Below are 18,596 nucleotides of genomic sequence, written 5' to 3' on the forward strand. Positions count from 1 at the left end.
ATTCCACCACCTTGAACACATAGCAGAATCACAGACCTCATCAGGCTGAGTACTACGAAGGATAAAAAAAGCATGAGTGGTTTCCCATGACACAGCGATCCAGTACTTGTGTGAGAATTAATGTCCTCTCTTTGCAGAGAATAGTGATGCAATTTTTGCTCCTGACATGTTTCTACAACCAGCCCAACCTCCCAGGAAAAGGTGAAGATAAGTGCAGCACTTCTGAAAGAAGACAGGTGGGGTGAAATCATACTGTGAGACACGTTTTACCCATTGGCTGCTCGATGACTCCCTCTGACCTCAGCCGACCCAGGAGCTACGCTGTTTATACCCAGCCTGTGCCGGGGGGAGGACAAAGCAACAGCTGCAAGCCTCTCTTGGCTCAGCCTCAGGCACCCTTGTTGCTGTTCAAAGGTAGCCTGAGGCTAAAGCAATTCACAGCCCTGCTGAAGTCCATGGCAACCAGAGCCTACTGTGTTCAGAGAGTTCACCTGCAAGCGGCAAACCACACTGAAGCCCTCCTAAGAAAGACCCTACACAAATCTCCGTTGCCAAATGTTAGCCACAATACACCCTTGCAACAGCTCCTCCACATGCATGGAAATAGCAGCATGCCCTGAGTATGTCCAGAACACAGGTTTGCAGTCAGAGTTTGAATCTGAGGCTTGTGATGCTGACAGAAGATAGTTGGGCCATTGCATGCGACCTCCACACACAGCCCCACACCGTCCCCCTTTCTGCAGTCCCTGAAGCTTGTTCCCAGGACTGGAACACCAGGTGAGTATTGCAGGAGGAACTGTCTGAATGCATAATTAATGCACTCCAGAGATGGGGAACCAAGATATTTGGGACTGACTTTGGTGCACGCTGGCCTGTAGAAGGGTATCAATTGCTGGCAGAGACTGGGCCAGCTGGTCTCCTGGAGTTGCAAGCATCTTCCAGGTAGAGCCCCCTCCCAGCATGGAAGCCTGCAGCCTGAAGATGGGAAACATTGACTTTTTGATAGTGAGTGAAAAACACTAAGATCCAATCACATGTGGAGATAAAATCCAAAAGCAGCTCCACAGGTGCTTTGTTGCTTTGGAATGGTGAACTCTCCAAGGCTAAAGACTGTTGACCTGTACTTTTCCAGCTAAACCTGCTTAAAATAAGCCTTTAGACATAAACTGTTGACCAAATCTGAGACTAAGTGGACCTAGCCACACCTAAACTCCTCTGAGTTTAGAAAGTAAGGGGGTCTCACTGAATCTCATAACTGGAGAGGCCATGACCCTATTGCACTATTATCTGTTTCAATAGATGATAGTTATTTACTTATTTTATTACAGCCTAATTATAGCAGTATTTAGACACTGAAATAACAATAAATCAAATAATATTCATGCACATAATCACTGTATCCTACTTCTTGTTCCTGGCCAAGAGCTCTTGACTACTCTGACACAAGTTCATCTTGAGGAAACGAAAACATCTTGAGTTCTCAACTAGGTTTTGCACAAGTCCTCACAAGTCAGAAGATCTTTACCTCAAGGCAAACCAGGATCTTACCTTTACTAGCCTGTAAAGGCTACCTTTTAATTAGCATGTGCAAGTGTAATTTAACAATTAAAAAAACAATGTATAATTATGCTGATAAAGGAAGAGCATGACTGCAGAACATAATATGAGCTACCACATATCTACCATAATTAGTCTATTTTATGGAGGATGGAAATAAAAGCAATGTAATTAACCCACGTAAGCAAACACTTCCTTTATTTTTGTTTAATTTTGAGACTGCAGGTCTAAGAGAAACAATTCTTACACCTGTGAAGAACATGCTACACACAGCACAGCAAGACTGAGCAAAGCATGCAGTCACTGCAAAGGATATGAGTGGCTGGGAGTCACTGAAGGTCAACTTGAAATGCAAAAAGGCAGAACCAGAGATCTGCTTGCCAGCATCTGACAGTCAAATGGCACAGCAGATTCCTTCAGAGCAACTTAGGGACTATATGAAAAATATGTTTGTATATAATTCTCAAGGCAGAAAAAAAAAAAAGAACCTTTAGAATTTGTGGACTGATATGCATAGCCAGCACAGTTCTTTCCTCCTATCAGAGGGAAAAAAAAACTCTATCAGAAGAACATTCACTGATATGAAGAATTCCAGAAAATGCTGCAAGTTTTATTAAAAAAAAATTAAACAATATTAAAAACAAATAACCAAAACCCACTTTACTGCAGTGTTTTCAAGAGCCATGTGACAATAATTGGTCTTCAGAGCTAAGGTAGTTAACTAGAGGCAGTTGTTACTTTTTTCAGAATAATCTTACATGTTCAAATTTCTGAAGTCATTTGTAATGGTTGTAATGGGTGTAAAACCTTATAAGTCTATTTAGTAAGACTCAATATGACTTATAATCACACAGTGAAAAATATTACTTGCAGAGTAAGTTATAAAAACTAGAAACACACCATTTGTGTTGTATTTCATGCAGAACATGAGGTTTGAAATCATCTAAGGAAGATGAAGGTGCATGAATCACAAAATCAATCAATCACAGAATTGATTAACTAGGTTGGAAAAGACCTCTGAGATCATCAATTCATCAGTCCAACTGTATTCTGTACTTCATGAAAGGCTGGCAAGTCAAGGAAGGAATTCTCCCCATGTACTCTGCTTTTGTGAGACCCCACCTGGAGTGCTGCATCCAACTCTGGGGTTTCCACCATAACAAGGCTGGGGACCTGTCTGAGAGGTTCAAGAGGAGGACTGTGAAGATGATCAGAGGGCTGGAACATATCTTCCAGGAAGATGGGCTGAGAGGGTGGGGCTGTTTAGCCTGGAGAAGAAAAGGCTCTGGTGAGACCTTATAGCACCTTGCAGTACCTAAAGGGGGCTTCAAGAGAACTGGAGAGGGACCTTTTACAAAGGTCTGTAGTGAAAGGGCAAGGGGGAATGGCTTCAAGATGAAAGAGGGCTGGTTTAGATTACTGTGAGGATAGTAACACACTGAAACAGATTATGCAGAGAGGTTGTGGATACCCCATCCCTGGAAGTGTTCAAAGCCAGTCTGGACAGGGCTTTGAGCAACCTGGTTTAGTGAAAGGTATCTCTGCCCATGTCAGAGGGGTTGAAACTGGACGATCTTTAAGGTCCCTGCCAACCTAAACTGTTTTATGACAGTTATATAGACCTGATGGCTGTTACTGTCATTTAAAACCAGCCTCACACACTTGGATGTAAAAGGACTACAATACTGGTATATTAAAGGGTTTTTTATCAGAATATTTGGTTTGATGTCACAATGCAGAACTTTGCTGGAGAAACCTGAAGTCAGGTTTCTAGATGTGAAGCACCATACACAGATAAAAGACCAAGTCCCAACAGCTCTGCTGTTTTACTAAAGCAGCACAATATCCAGCCCAGCCCAGCCTCTCATCCACCACCTTCCTGTTCTGAGGATGGCTGGTTTGCTTCTCTTTGTACTTTTGTATTCGGTGGTATATATATCTCTTGAGATTTAAAGCAAATACACCCCTAGCCATTGAGCTACCTGTGTGGGAAAAGAAAGGAAAGATTTTAAGTATTCCTCAGAAAAACAGCAAACACTGCCTGCTAAAGTCAGCATCAGAGCACTAACCCTTAACTCCACACTGCTCACTGTCACACCCAGAGGCAAAGATAAACTGCAGCAGGAAGGTAGGATGAAGTTTGTTTAGAAGTTACTGCCACTCCTGTCATTCCTGTCAGACACTGCACTCCCTGCAGCAGTCAGCAAGGGAAGCTGTGCCTCCAGCTAAGCTACACAAGTTACCATGCTGTATATTACCCTGAAGCAGTGACAAGTGTTTACTGCACCTGATGCACTCAGCCTTCAGGCTGAAGTAGTTGAAGCATCCCTGCCAATTCAGAAGTGGGGACACTGGTCTTCTGAGGGCAGAGGGTTTCAGGGCAGGCAGCTGAGAAACAGTCAACAATTATTCCCCCAGCAGGTGCCAGAGCCTGAAAATCAGGATCCAGCAATTTCCTCCTTCCCCTTTCACAGTGTAACACAAAGAAAAAAGTTTCAGCTACAAGAAATCAGGGTTAAGAAATCAGATACAGAAGTAAGGAGGACCCATGTTTCAGTCTCTGTTTGGGCTCACTCCCAAGCCTTGGCTCTGGATGAAGACAAGTCTGCAGAGACAGGTATCACACCATGCATTTTGAGGCTGCCTTATCACACAAGATATTTATCAGAGAAGTTCACATACAGAAAAACGGCAGAAACAGACTTCAAAATATTCCCCTGTACTCACAAATTATCTGAGAGTTTCCTGGATTGCCAGAGGAATACTCACTTAGCTCAGAATTTAGCTCTATTTCTCAGTACACCACTCACTCTCTAGTCTGTCTTCCTTTCAGCTGATTTTCATCCTGCTCACTGGATAATTTCTAAATACTGTGGTCAAATGTTTACAGAAATATTCCAAGCCTCGAAACAGATTGCTGCACATCCCTCATGAGGGAAAAGTATGATCAGCTACAGAGATAGCATTTCAAAATGGGAACACCCAAAACCTGTATAACTGTACTTGGTATACTCCTTCACTTCACACTGTAGCCAAACCCTACTGCCTGGCACTTCAGGCACTAAGATTTGAGAAAGTTTTGAGTAGACAAGGAAAAGCTACATTTTTTCTATCTAACATCACCCTTCCAGAGGTACAGGTCAGACATTTGACTTTGACATCATGTTTGCTTTCTTAGTACATTCAGAACAGAAAGATCATTTGCAGCTATTAATCATTCTACTTGTAACATCACTGTAGCTAAGTCACACTCACCTTTTCACTGTGTCTCTCAAGTTGTTTATGAATGCACTACAGTGCCTATAGTTTGATTTTCTCAATGGGATAATTCTGAAGAATTCTAAAAATTTTCAATTAACTCCTAGGCAAAATTACTTTTATTCTTTTATTTTCTGCAAAAAAACCCTTCACACTACTTCCCTGTGCCCAGTTTTAGTTTAAAAATATTACCTTTTTTTCTTCCCACAGATATGGTCAATGTGTGCAGGCATCCTTGTTGCTCCTCTATTAGGTAGATATCATTGCCCATTTTTGGAAAATATAAATTACTTTGCTGACAGCTTGTTTCCAGCCCACACTGAGCAAAGAAATCTTATTTTTCTTTACCAAGTTCTTATTTCACTCTTAAGTTTGCTCTCACAAGTGCTGTAGTTCTCCTTCAGTAAAGCAAAACCTTAGAAAGCCAAGTGATTTCTTAAGATCAGGGTCACCTGCATTACCTGCAGGTCTGCAATATCTAACTAAAGGCATCAGTCATGCTTCCAGTCACAATAAGATTTCAAATGATGGGAAGTCAGTAATGACTACACTCAAGGAAGAAAACACATATACTCTGATTATGGAATTTAGTGGGTTTGCAACATTTTACTCAGTGCTCTACTGAAAAGCCATCTACCAGAAAACCTGCCTGCAGACAGGAAAGAGGCTTTTGTTGAAGTTTTTGCACTCTATACTTAAAGTTAGCTGATTTTGTCACAAAAAGTACTTCAGGATTCATACAAAGTAAGGTAAATAAACTACTTTGGAGGGGATTCCTAATGGCTGAGTAAAGGCTACAACTTCAGGCAGTCAGGGAAAAAGGCTAATAGATAACATTTTTAACAAAGAGCTATCAATACTACTCACAATGAGATGATCTTTTGGCCTTTGCTGCTCAGTCATTAAGCATTAGTAGATGGTTAAGGTTCCACTAGTAAACAAAGGGAAGGCAACTGGCTAGCACCTCTTAGAGACCCCACCACTCGTTACAAAGCTTTTCAAGGTTCTGTCCCTCAGCTTCAGAAAGTAAAAATACACTGTAAGAGATATCTTCAGTATGGGAAACAACAGCTTAATATCTTATCCAGGCAGCAATAAAACTTCTTTAGATTTTTTTCCTTTTGGAAGTAAACAAATGGGAACTTCCTACCACAAAGTTCATCATGAGCCATAGGAGTGTTCACATTAACACTTATTCTTAATGGTGTTCTTCTTAAGAACTGAATAGATGCCAGCAATCCCAGGCATACATTACAGAAACGAAGAAGTTGTCCCTGTGGCTGATCTCAAATTGTTGCTACTGGAAAGAATCCACAAAAAGCCTATTTTTAAACAGCCTCCTTTGGAACAATTCCAGATTATGAACTATTCAATTACTTTTTAATTGAAAAAAAACCTTGGATAGAAGAGTGTTGAAGCTGTATCCAGTAAAAGGCACCTTATTATTACAAAGTGGTATTAATCAATGATAAAATGATCTTGGTCCAACAAGATGACTTGAATCAAAAGCCTGCAAAGTTAGGGCATACTCCTAGAGAAGAGGCACTCACTTCAAAATGCAGTAATTTAAGAACCCCTTTTAAATAGCTGTTTCAGACTCCCAGTACAATGCACAGCAGGTGTGTGTCGAATACATTAATAGCACTATTAGTAGAAACAGAGGAATAATCTTGTGTTGATGAGTACATTATTCTTACCTTCAGAGTGGCTATAAAAGAAATTACTAGGTTGTGTTTGTGTACTAAGACACACAAAGAAGGTATTACATACTTGTCAACCTTGCTAGCAGAGACATAACAAAAACCCCTGACTGGGAAAAAAAACTGACAAAAAAGGATGTGAAGTTCCTCAATATTTGGATGACTTATTGGGATAAAATGGACTCATAACTACATGAGAATTTAAAATAAGACTAAAGTTTTAGGAAATATTCTTTAACACATCTCATGAGGAAAACAAAGTTCTTATGAAAGATAAACTGTGAAAGACAGACTTAGAGAGTACTTTCCATCTTTGGTCAATTTCCAGCATTTCCTTATGCTGGCTCATACAGATAGGAGAAAAAAAGTTTGTCTGCATGCCAGCAAAATGTCCACATACTCACCTTGATTAGTTTATAATACCTATTGGCTCAGAAGCTTCCAATATGTGCTAAAAAAGCTCACAGTTCTCTGCCATAGTGCCAAACCAGCCGGGTGGTTTTGAGTGGAGAAGGGACAGCAGCTTTCTTTTGAACCATCAGACAGACACCTGCCACCAGCTGGAACCTGAATGGGGTGGGCAATACCCACAAGTCTTCCTCAGGGCCCTTGTTCAGAGCAATACACTTTGTTCACATACAATTTCACTGTCCAGTCTGAAGTGAGAGCGGTGAACGTGAAGCCTCTGGCCAAGCCAGATCAGAAGCTGGCGTGTCTTTGTCCTGTGTCTCACTCTAAGCTCCCCATCAGGGTGGGAGCTGGAACAGGGTTCTTAGCAAACCACCCTAGTAGGAGCTCGGCTATTTCCTAAGACTCGTTTGGTACTGTAGGATCCACAGTCCAGCCGGGACAATGCACCGTGGCGACTCCATGAGCGGCTGTAAGAGACTCAACTTTTTTCTCTCACCTTCTCCTGCTCCCTGTGCCGGACGCATTACACGAGGCTCCCTTCGCACCCATCTCGCTGTCCGCACACCCCTTGCCAAGAGCCCCGCTCACCCTATTCCCCGGCACCACCTTCACCGAGCGCTCCCCGGCCGTGTCCCTGCACGACCCGGGAAGGCGGCGCGGGGCAGGCTCGAGCCTGAGCCCCCGCCCCGCGTCCCGCCTCAGCCCTGCCCGCTCACCCGCGTCGTAGAAGGCGTCCAGCACCGCCGTCTCGCCGAAGTCCAGCTCGCCGAAGTTGACGGTGCTGAGCTGGGCTCCCTCGGCCTCGCAGGCCCGCAGCAGACACTGCCGCGCTCCGGCCTCGGGGCTCCGCGCCCCGGCGCCCGCCTTGGGCGGGTCGTTCAGCACGTACACGGCCCGCAGGCAGCGCGGCCGTGGGGCTGCCGAGCCCACCTCCGCCGCCTCCGCCTCCGCCGGGCCCCCAGCCGCCACCTCCGGCTCAGCGCCGGGGGGCGCCGGCTCCGCGGCCGCGCTGCCGCTCACGGGGCTCTCCATAGCGGCGTCGAGGGCTGAGGGGAGCGCGGGCTGCCGGCAGGTGCTCAGGCGGGGCCGCGTCCCATCGCGAGCAGCTGGGCAAACCCCCGGCGAGGCGGCTGGCTCCCTTCTCGTGCCGGCCCTTCTGCCCGCGCTTCTCTCCGCTCCTGGGCGGGCGGGCACGGAGACGGGACGAGGCGAGTTGAAGGCGGCCGGCACGGAGCGGGGCTCGGCTCAGCTGGGCACCGCCCTCCCCGAACGAGACAACCCGGGGAGCCCAGCGCGGAGTCCGGCTCCACCCCGCCGTGCCTTCCCGGGACAATGCGCCCGCTCCCGTCCGCGACCTCGGCGGCTCTGAGAGGGAGCGGCGCCGTCGGGGCGATCGCGCCCCGTTTATCTCTTGCCCTGCCCGCCCCTCGCCGGCAGCAGCGCCCCCGCGCACCGCCCGCGGAGCGAAGGCAGCTGCTGCCCGTTTGTCTTCCTCTGTTCCATCGCAACTTCTCCCCTGCTGAATCCCCCATCCAGTTGTTTACACGACTTTTACCACATTTAGACTGTGTCAGAAGTTTGGGTAATAGTTCATCCTTAACTTCCTTCTCTTTTCTTAAGCGTCTCCCACGATCATGACAAAATCAGCTTCTCGTAACTCTGTGGCAATTCCTGGCTTCTTTATAAGAACAAAATTATTTTTTATTTTCCAACACGTTTTTCTTATTAGCTACTCTGGTGATAGCAGCCTGGGGTTCGGCAGTGCTACTGGTCCAGGCACTGGTGCATGTGCCTGGATAATTTAATATCTCAGCCTTGTACCCCAGCTGTCAAAAGTCACCCTACAGAGACCACAACCAACTAGTGACCAAGGGAACAGTGGAAAAGTACAGTCCTCCTGCAAATTTGTGTTTGAAGCAAACCTATCTGGAAAGTTTTTCATTTTATTTTGCACTCATGGTGACAGATGAGGTTTTAGACAAAGAGTGTCTTCACCTTTTGCTACAGTGTGAAGACTATGTGGCTATCAGAGACAATGATTTTACCCCATGCTGTAATCATAGAAACAGAGTACTGTTGAGGTTGGAAAAGACTTCTAACATCATGGAGTCCAACTGTGAACCCGGTACCACCATGTTCAGCACTCAACCATCCCCAAGTGCCACACCCACACCTGAACACCTCCAGGGATGGTGACTCAACCACTACCCTGGGCAGCCTATTACAATGCCTCACCATCCTTTCAATGAAGTAATACAACAAAAGCAACAATCAAAGGCTTACAGCATGGTATTTTCCTCTCTAGATGTCTGTCTGTTTGGGATTAAAATAGATTTACTTATAGAATATGAGAAATGCATAGGCTTAAGTTTAATTGTAATTTGCTTATGACTTAGCACGAACAGGCCCTGCACAAAACACTATAGGTGAAACTGAAATGAGCTCCCTTTGTCAGCATGGCTGGCTCAGCAGGGGAGGAAACCGAGAAAGACCAGACACTTCCAGATGAGGAAGTAACAATAACACAAAAGAGGATCCCAAGGCTGCACCAGGCTGAAAGATAAGAGCAGTTAATGGTCCAAGTGGATATGGATAAAGAATCCAATGAGGTGTTGGAAGATCCTGGACTATAAATTTCTATTGGATCAATACGCACACATAGGGCACATGAAGATCTTCTGCACAGACTGTGAGGATATGAAGGCTTGGGGATTTCTTTATTCAGAGTCCCTGTCCAGCATCTCAAGCTGAAATAAACCAAGTCTGCCTCAAACCCAGGGTCTGATCTCGGTGACACCAGGGATTGTTAATAAGAATTGCAGTAGCCAGTATTTCTAAGAAACACTCCAACATGAGGATAGCACAGTGCTGTGCGGTATTCATGTTTGCTTTGTGGCTCGTAAGGATTTTAGAGAGAATGTGGATAAATAATTTAACAGGCAAACCTATTTCTCATTTTGGAAAGTTTGGGGCAAATAAACCTTTGGACTTGGTCCACAGGTTGGGGATGTATATGTGCTTTCTTGACAGAAGCACTAGAATATAAGATTTTGGAGGAATGACATGGCCAGCAGAGATCCCCCCAATTGCTGGCAGCTTTCCTCTTTAGGCAAGAGTGAGCTATTGTATGACACACCAAGTCTATTAGCCTTGATCCAGTAATGCACCACTTACCTGATATAATAGGAGAAAAATCAAAGTCTGCATTTAGAAGATAGTGTGCACATTGAGCCTTCCATCAATAAAAAGCACTAGCATATAAGTTTATGATCCCCCCACCCCCCAAATACCAATCCTACTTTGTACTTTTTGAGTTAAAAAAAGCTTGTTTGAACAGCTGTTATAAAAAACTGAAAAGTACAGTGCTGTCAAAGTTAAGGGATTATTTGCACAGGAAAGCTTTTCTCTTATTCAAGAACATTCTTGGGCTTTTAGCAACTAACATGCAGAAAAAACAAATTGCAATTAAGTGTGTTTAGAACAATATATGCATGGTGTGGTGCTTTTTGTAATCTTGAAAATTGTTTTAGTGTCAATTTTCAACAAATAGGCTGGGATTGCTTAGTGGGATGCCACTGAGACATAGTAAATAAGCCTTTTGTGCCTTCCAGAGGTTATAAAAATTTAGGTTGTTCTAGGTCTAAGACATGTCTTCAGGTTTAATTTTGCAGTTTTTATCATTTGTTACTTCTTTAAATTACTTGTGGAGAGGTCTGTCTCTTGGTCTTGAAACAGAATGATAGTTTCTTAGCAGATATTTTACATGATGATAAATAAGAAAAGGATATTTTTCCCTTTTCCTAGTTATATTTGTCATGCAACCCATATCCTCACTATTCCCTGGACATGTTTCCTAACAATCTATCATTGATTTTCAGTAGTTTAACCTGGTGCAACTTGTTCAGAGTTTGTATGCTTTCTTTCAAGCTAGAAACAAGAACCATTTTTAAATGAAGAAGCTTCATTTTACAGGCTGTAGCTGTCATGAGAAACTGTGGCTCTGTCCCTGACAGTTCCAGTGAGCAACAGTATCTTCAGATCTTTAGTCACCTGAGTGATGATAAATAGGAGATCAGACTTTGAGGTATTTGAACTGTTCCTGTGCAAATCAAAAAGTGTTAAATGTAGAAGAAAAAAAGCTGAGTCATCAACATTCTTTCCTCTTGTTGGAAAAATGTCCAAGAATGAGGTTATAGAAAGAGCCACTCTGCCCCTGGAGTTGCCTATTCAAAACTCCAGGCCAGAAGTTAATATTCAGCTTCTATATCACTTTCCAAGACTTTCTGCCTTTACATAGAACCCCACCTAAAAAAACCAAGCCCAATTTGTGAAGTCAACATTTGCTCATGTACAGGACTGTGAAGATGATGGTACAATTTTCTCAGTCAGCACTTTGCACCTGTCAAATCCACTTAGTGCAGAATATTAATTACCACTTCTGCAAAGAAAATAGATGTCCTTGAAACCACCTTTTTTCTTTTTTTTTTCATTTTGTAAATCCCTGAGTAGCATAACTGAGCTAAGGGAAGTGATTCTTTCCTTTTTTTCCCCAGGGCTAAAAACTTTCAGTTCAAACTGTAAAGGTATATAAATTTCAAACTATAAATTTATATAAAGTTTGGCAAATGTGCCACCTTTTCCCTAATGCATATACAGCTACAGCCTCCCTTTTTTTTTTTTTTTTTTTTTTAGAAAGCACACACTAGAACAATCATAAAGGTTAGTCTGCAATTTGATTATTCTTTGACATTTTCACCTCTAAAGAAGCTCCTCCCCTTTTATGCAATGTAAGGGAAAGCCAAGCTCTTTTGGCTCAGGATAAGGTGCAAATAAATGAGAAGACATCTGGGTCCATGGGGAGCCTGTAGATTTGAGCTGTTCCACTGAGATGCAAACCCACTTGGCCATGCCCTGGCAGTATTTGCTGAAGGATGCTCACCAGCAAAGATCTCAGGGATCTCAGGGATTCCACTTGCTTTTGCTTCAGCGGGCAGTGTGACACCTCACAGGCTCATTTGGCCTGATAAAGCATGAAGGCAAAGAAAGTGACTGCAGGGTCTAAGAATATAATCCCTAGCACAGCTTTCTGTTCAGACCCACTCTTTTGAATAGAAGAGCATGTTGCACAGAGCATCTACTCCTCACCACCCCTTGCAAATGAAGGACAGAGTGACATCCAGTGTGACAGACAAGGATAATCAAAGGGGGATCACTTTCTTTCTTTGCTCTCTTCCTGTCTTGGAGAATAACAGCTTTAGATATGCCTTGTGTTCTCACATGCACACAGAGCAGTGTGATTAGTTCAAAATTGGCTTTGACTCCAAATTCCTAATCTTTAGTTTTCAGTACATCTGGCACCCTAATAAAAAAATCTTGCTTTTGTATTTTGATTAGCTACATGTCAAGACTTTGGGAGCAGGGATGACTAGGGAATGCAAGGCAGCAGTGAAAAAAGTATACAGGTATTCTCAATAGCTTCCATAAAACCAGAATTTCAATTAGACAGGAATGCCTGCATTTGAAATAATAAAATAAACTAAACCAATAGACCACCTGTAAATAACACAGCAAAGTGAGGGAACAAAAACCCACTCAACCTTTCCTGAATCTCTGTCAAAGCACAAGTCACACTTTCTGTATGCCATAGTTGGCATTTCTTTCTATCAGACAGCTAGATTGGATCAATGACACAAGACTTGGGCACATGCATTTATAAAATCTGGTTAAAAGCTTTATTCTGATTTAGGTATTTATGGCTCTCTGGACTTTCTCACTCAGTTCATGAACTGAGGAGCAAACAGCCAGAAGTTAACTCAAGTTCTCTAAAATACAGTTTTTAACAAATTAATCAAACAGAAACTCCCTTATCTCCAGTTTACAACACATTACAAATAACTTGTAGTTTTTATATTTCAGATGGGAGAAAACCAAATCAGGCTTCTATTCAGAAACACCTCCCTTGGACCCTGAAATTTCTGAACCCTTACTAGGTTGACTAATGTTAGAGAAAACCCCAAGAAAACCTGGGGAAAAAGAAAACTTTCAATTTAGGAGGATGGAGTCTTCATCTGACCATCTATAAAATTCTGAGTATTTGAATTCAGGTACTAGATGTTCATAAATAACAATATAAGCCCTAGATTTCTCCACTCATAGAGCATCTTGGCATGATGTTTTCTCCTCTGCAGTCCTCTCCAATTCAGCAGATCCTGAGGGTGAGAAATACACATTTCCCTAGGGAATAAGAACCAGCTGCTTACAAGCAGCAGCTTCTAAAGGTCTGGTTTAAAAAGTTTGCATGGGCAGAAGATTAAATATTCTTTCCAGGACTGATAAATTTTCTAGTTTTCAGCTTGATCAAAGTATCTAGACTTCTTTATGCCATCTTTATGAAAAACACTGCCATGGCTCAGTGTTTTTCATAACATTTTAAGAAAATATCATCACATTTAGCCATTCTCAAGTTGTTTCTCACTGAAAAAACATTCATGGTAAAGACTACCTGAATATTAGTTTTTATTCCAGTTGAACAGTTGTGTCTACTGATTAATGAAAGCCCAACAAAATTGTGTCTGTGGCAGGGAAGACAACCTGGTTACACTCCTATTGTAAAAACAATGGAGAGGACTAGAATATGTGATTCATTTTTATTGACATTTAGGTGATTTTTATATTGCTGTAGATGACAGATAAATGAGGATACATGGGGCTTAGAAACAAAGCTGTCAGTGTTGTTTGAAAATATTTTAAATATTTTTAATCACAAGGTTTTTGCTGTTACCAGTTGGGACTGTGAACAGCAAAGGAGTCCCGAGGAGGCAAGAGCTGCTTTAAAGTGACAAATAAAAAACCTATCTGTTATGTTGATACTCACTTTTGTAATAGTTACTAATGGAAATTTGGTATATTTAAGCAAGTATGGAAATTTAGTTAAACTTCAGTAAGAATTCTTCAGTTGCACCTCATTTCTCCTTGTTAAGGCAGTCAAGAAATTACAACATTATTAAAAATGAGCTTGATATGTGAAGAGAGAAATTTACCAATGTCCAAAATAGGGGCTTTTTTCTTTTCTAAAAAATGTACTAGTAAGTAATTCACCTTCATGAAGTAGCAGTGTGAAAAGTCATGTGAGACACAGGCAATAATATGTAGGAGCACAGCTGGGGCATTTAGCAAGACAGAGAGCAACATCAGCAACATTTCTGGCAACTATTTTCTCAGCTTGCATGATGCTCAAGCTCTGAAGGTGTGAAGTCATTAGCATTGGGTCCGACTTTAATCTTTGGCCTTGGCTAGGTGGAGCTCTCAATACTTTTAATGATGGAATCCAAATGTGTGTAACACTCAGCAGTGTGGTCCTGAAGCTCTCCTGGTTACACAGGGAGACCTGTGTGTGATGCCAGACACTTCTCTGCTTTGTCAACTTGCATTACATTTATTCTTTGCTAGAGCAGTGTCACATGCTCGAGACTATTAAAGTTGCTGCCAAATAACACGTCACTCCTGTACAGTCAGAAAATTTAATGGCCAGACACATTGTCACTCAAATGCAGTCCCTTTCAGACATCTATCTGCCAGAATGATAGGAATCATTACAGAACATTTTATAATGCCATAAACGAGACCTTCAGCCCATCTCTGTGTCAAATCACATTTCTGTCAAAATGCCAAAGAGTTACTTCCTGTACTTCACAGTAAAAAGCAAGTTAAATAATAACCTGCTCCCTATTCTAATCCAACACACCTAGAAAGCACCGAGCATTACTGACCTTTTTGTAGGAACCAATACATTCTTTGCTAATAACCTTGTAATGGAAATACCTATCTCTTCTTTTTATTTGGGAAATTCCAAGTAACAGCTGCTTGAGGAAATTGAGTTAGTGATAGCAGTAAGATTTCTGGAAGCAGTAGTAAAAGGTATCCTTTTTATTACTGCACAGACTTTTTTTCCTCTAGAAGTTGAAATCCAGTTGTAAAACTCTGAATTATTTCAGTATTGCTCTGGAGAGTTCTCAGCTGTTCACACAGCAACAAAGAAGTAGAAAATCAGGTTAGTACTTTGGCACACACAGTCATGTAGGACAAACATCAGATACTCTTTCTTATATCCCCAGATGGAAAGACCAACAGGTTACTGATTTCCTTATGACACCCACAGGCTGCTGCAGTGTGAAACCAACCTGAGGAGAGTCCCATTTGTTTGCTGTTTAACAGACAAGAGGCTCAGCAACATCTTGGTCCAGCCTACAAAATTACTCCAGCCAGAGTCTGCAGAAGGCAGCCAGCTTACCTGAGCAGCATCAGCACTTTCGTTTAGGCAGAGGTTGTGGGCTGTGTCCTTAAGTGGGCAGTTCCTCTTCTCTGTGTCACAGGGGTACCAGGACATACATTTCTAGAGCAGGAAGGTGTCAGATTTGGGTCAAGAGGAAATTTAGAGTCTGAGATTGCTGGTTTTTATAATTATACAGGGGAAGGCTGAGGAAGCATGAGGCCTGAGTCGGAACACAGAGAAGGTGAGTGAAAATGGGGATATGAGAATTCAAGCTTACCCCAGACTTGCAGCCAGCTAGAGAGGGCACTGGTGACATCTGGGAGTTCTGAATCAGCACTTAGACTGAATCAGCCTTATTGTTTTTAATATATCTCAATTAGATCAATTCAAATATTGAAGCCTGTAGTTATTGTTGTAACATGACATCCTTCTTGTGTTAAGAGCTCCCCAAGCACAGGTTACAGAGCTTACTTCTGAGGTGAGCAGGTTCTTCAGGTTAGAATGTCAGTTTTCCATTCCCCGGAGATCAGTGACACACCAGGCAGAACTGTGTAATCATGGCACAAACGACCTGCACCTCCCACAAGAAACATGCCAAACATTAATGAGTGAGCTTTCTCCAGCCAGCACTGCTTTTGCTGGGGTCTTAAAATTTACATAATGCCTCCCCTCACCTAGTACTTTTATTTGCTAAATAGCTGCATCTGTGCTTCCAATAGTAAATTTGTCTGAGCTCAGTAGATTTGGCTCTTTGAATCCACAGCAGCCAAATTATCTAGCAGCAGCCATTTCCGTGCAGGTGCACCTTTTTTTCTACTTACCCTGCATTAGCTGTTGTTCTCAGTTTGGTGCTCTGATCTAGGAGAAAGAGCATGGTGCACAGATTGTGTGATTGAGCTTTCTCCTTTACTTGGTGTGTCCTGTGCAATGAAAACCATCCCTAGAAGAAGGTAAACCCAGGTAATTGGTCATCCTGTGGCAGGGATAGCTGCCCAGCTTAATTTTGACTAGCTCTATGATAAGCCCAAGAAGTGCTTTCAGAAAAACCCAAACTGTTCATCGCTGTTACCCAAGGAGGTGAAGAGCAGCTCGATGGGCCCCTTTGCTGAAAGGATGTTTGCTGTTCAGTAGCTGGGATGAAGGGCATGGGGAAGGGTTTGTTGTACTGAGGAATATGATCTCCCATACCAAATAAAAATGCTGGGTCTGGGCTCAGTGAAGTGAAAGGGTTTTACCAGAGACAGTTCCAAGAACAGATGTTTCTTTAATGTCCTGATATTCAAAACTGGTTTTGAAGTCTGCTCCTTCTTATCTAATTTTCTTTGTCATTCTAATTTTCAAGTTTTCTCCTTCAAGAAACAGCCTATTAGATGTTTTAAGATCATACTGATAAATGCCAATTTTGTTTTCCTGTGATTATCATCAGCTATATTCTCCAGTTGCTTTTCCTACATGAAAAAAAGGAAGATAACAGAGTTCAAAACCTGCTTATCCAAGGGGGCTGAGAGAGATTGGTAGGCCCTGTCTCTCTATTGTAACCTTTACAATGTGTTGGGGCAATTGAATCTAGTGATTTGTCTAGAATTATAGTTAATTATCTTGCTAAAATATACTAATCTCTCCAGTTTGTAGGTTAGAATTCAATTTTAAAAATTTGCATAATAAAGTTTTCATCCTACAGTGCTGGCATTTTTAACACATTTAAAAATAAATTTAATTTCTAATATTTTAAATAAAATTTCACAGGAGCATTAAGCCATTTTGTTAGTTCAGCTGTTTGCAGTCCAGGCCCTTACACTGTTCAATAGTGGAACTGTGAGCACTTCAAGGGGCAGCTCAGCTGCATCATTGGCTCAAGAAAAGCCTGGCTGAAGCAGCATAAAGAAAGTCTCTCAAGTGTCTCTTCCTGAGGGTGCCTGTGGTTTACACTCACTACCTCTAAGAGTCTGTGTCTGCACTGGGTTGGAAATCATCATTAAAAGAGAGAACACCAAACAGCAACATGTGGAGTGGGTGCAATAACCTTTGTTCCCTGAGTCAAAAGCAGAGCGGAGGATGGCCCAGGGCCATTTCCCGGCTGGCACAGGGCTGGTGGCACAGGGCTGGTGGCCCTGGGCTGGTGGCACAGGGCTGGTGGCACCGAGGCTACTCATTCCTGGCACACACTCAGCACTGCAGCTTCCTGATGGCATTTAAATAGTGTCTTTTGCTTCCTCAGGTGCTCTTTTCCAGGGTGGGAAATGCTGGCAACCTCTCACCTTCAGGTGTGGTGGCCTAAAGAAGTTGGTTATTTTCCAAAAGCAGGGAATGGCTGGAGTGGGGAGGCTGCAGCTCAGGAGGAGGGAAGCAGCTGCAGGAAGCTGGGAGTGAATGGGCTGGGTCACACAAAACCAGCTGCTAATTCCTAGGCCAGCTCCAGTGTCAGCTGAGGCAAAAGGTGCCAAGAAAAATCTAAGTTCTGGCTGAAGGGTATTCATAACCATGGAGACAATTACCCAATGTTTTGTGTGGGGAATTCAGCTCCACCTCTTCTGGCTCTTTTTAACTTGAGGATTGCCATGAACAGAAGTCAAGGCTTGGAGGACCCTGTTCTTGCCAAAGCCTATGGGAATTGCTGGTGCCCAGCAGCACTGCCACCCTCAAAAAATTGAAAAGCCTATTCAGTGCCAAATTGTAGAGTAGCTGTTTCTACTTTAAACAAAAATCCTGCTTGCTTTTGAATCACAGCTCTCCTGTGTGAAAGGTATCATCTTTCTCACCAGCCTTTACACTTTCCTCATCAATGTACTTCTGTCCAGTTTCCAGCCTCAGGGTCCTTATTCAGAGGAGAAGTAGACATTGGAGTCCTCACCCCTTCCTGGCCCTGCAGAGACTGCTGATCATTCCTGCAAGCAGGAGCACTGCCATCACCCCACCCAGCCATACCCTCTCCTTGGCTTGTGGTGCTTGCTATTTGTGGGACCCATGAACTGCAGAACCTCCAACCACGGCCCCCTGCTCCAAGGCAGAACCCTGGAGCACAGGTACCCCTGACAGAGGCTGAAAGTGTCAGCACAGTTGCGCTGTGGCATGGCCAAGGAAAGCACAGGAACACCAGACAGCTTTGGCCACAGCAGCCCTGCAGCAGCAAAGCCCCGTCTGTGCCACAGGCTCCACACACGGGATGCACAGGAAAGCAGCCGCCCCTGCAGCCGGACAGCCTGGGAGAGGGGAGCAGGGGACAGGGACAGGACACCCCAGTCAGCTCCACAACAAGAGGAGGGAAAGGGTTCTGTAACTTCAGCAGGGCACGAACTTCTGAGGGTGTTTTACAGCACTGTCTCACCTTGTTTCATACGTGCAAATTTCAGTCCTGTCTGTCACAGTGCATGGCATTCATGGACATTTCATACCCAAAT

At 43.2% G+C, this 18,596-nt stretch overlaps 1 protein-coding gene across 2 annotated transcripts in view; it reads right to left on the minus strand.

Annotated features, from left to right (window-relative positions):
- MAP3K15 (mitogen-activated protein kinase kinase kinase 15) overlaps nt 1–8,420 on the minus strand; it is an 81,273-nt gene extending 72,853 nt beyond the window's left edge. For both annotated transcript variants that reach the window (XM_050974661.1, XM_030234362.2), the window contains exon 1: nt 7,643–8,420. In XM_050974661.1, the coding sequence (XP_050830618.1) occupies nt 7,643–7,958 (316 nt within the window). In that variant the 5' untranslated portion in view covers nt 7,959–8,420. The remainder of the gene's footprint in view (nt 1–7,642) is intronic.
- Nucleotides 8,421–18,596: the final 10,176 nt, after the last annotated feature.

The sequence above is a fragment of the Serinus canaria genome, chromosome 1, assembly GCF_022539315.1.
Source record: "Serinus canaria isolate serCan28SL12 chromosome 1, serCan2020, whole genome shotgun sequence".
NCBI classification, from domain to species: Eukaryota; Metazoa; Chordata; class Aves; order Passeriformes; family Fringillidae; genus Serinus; species Serinus canaria.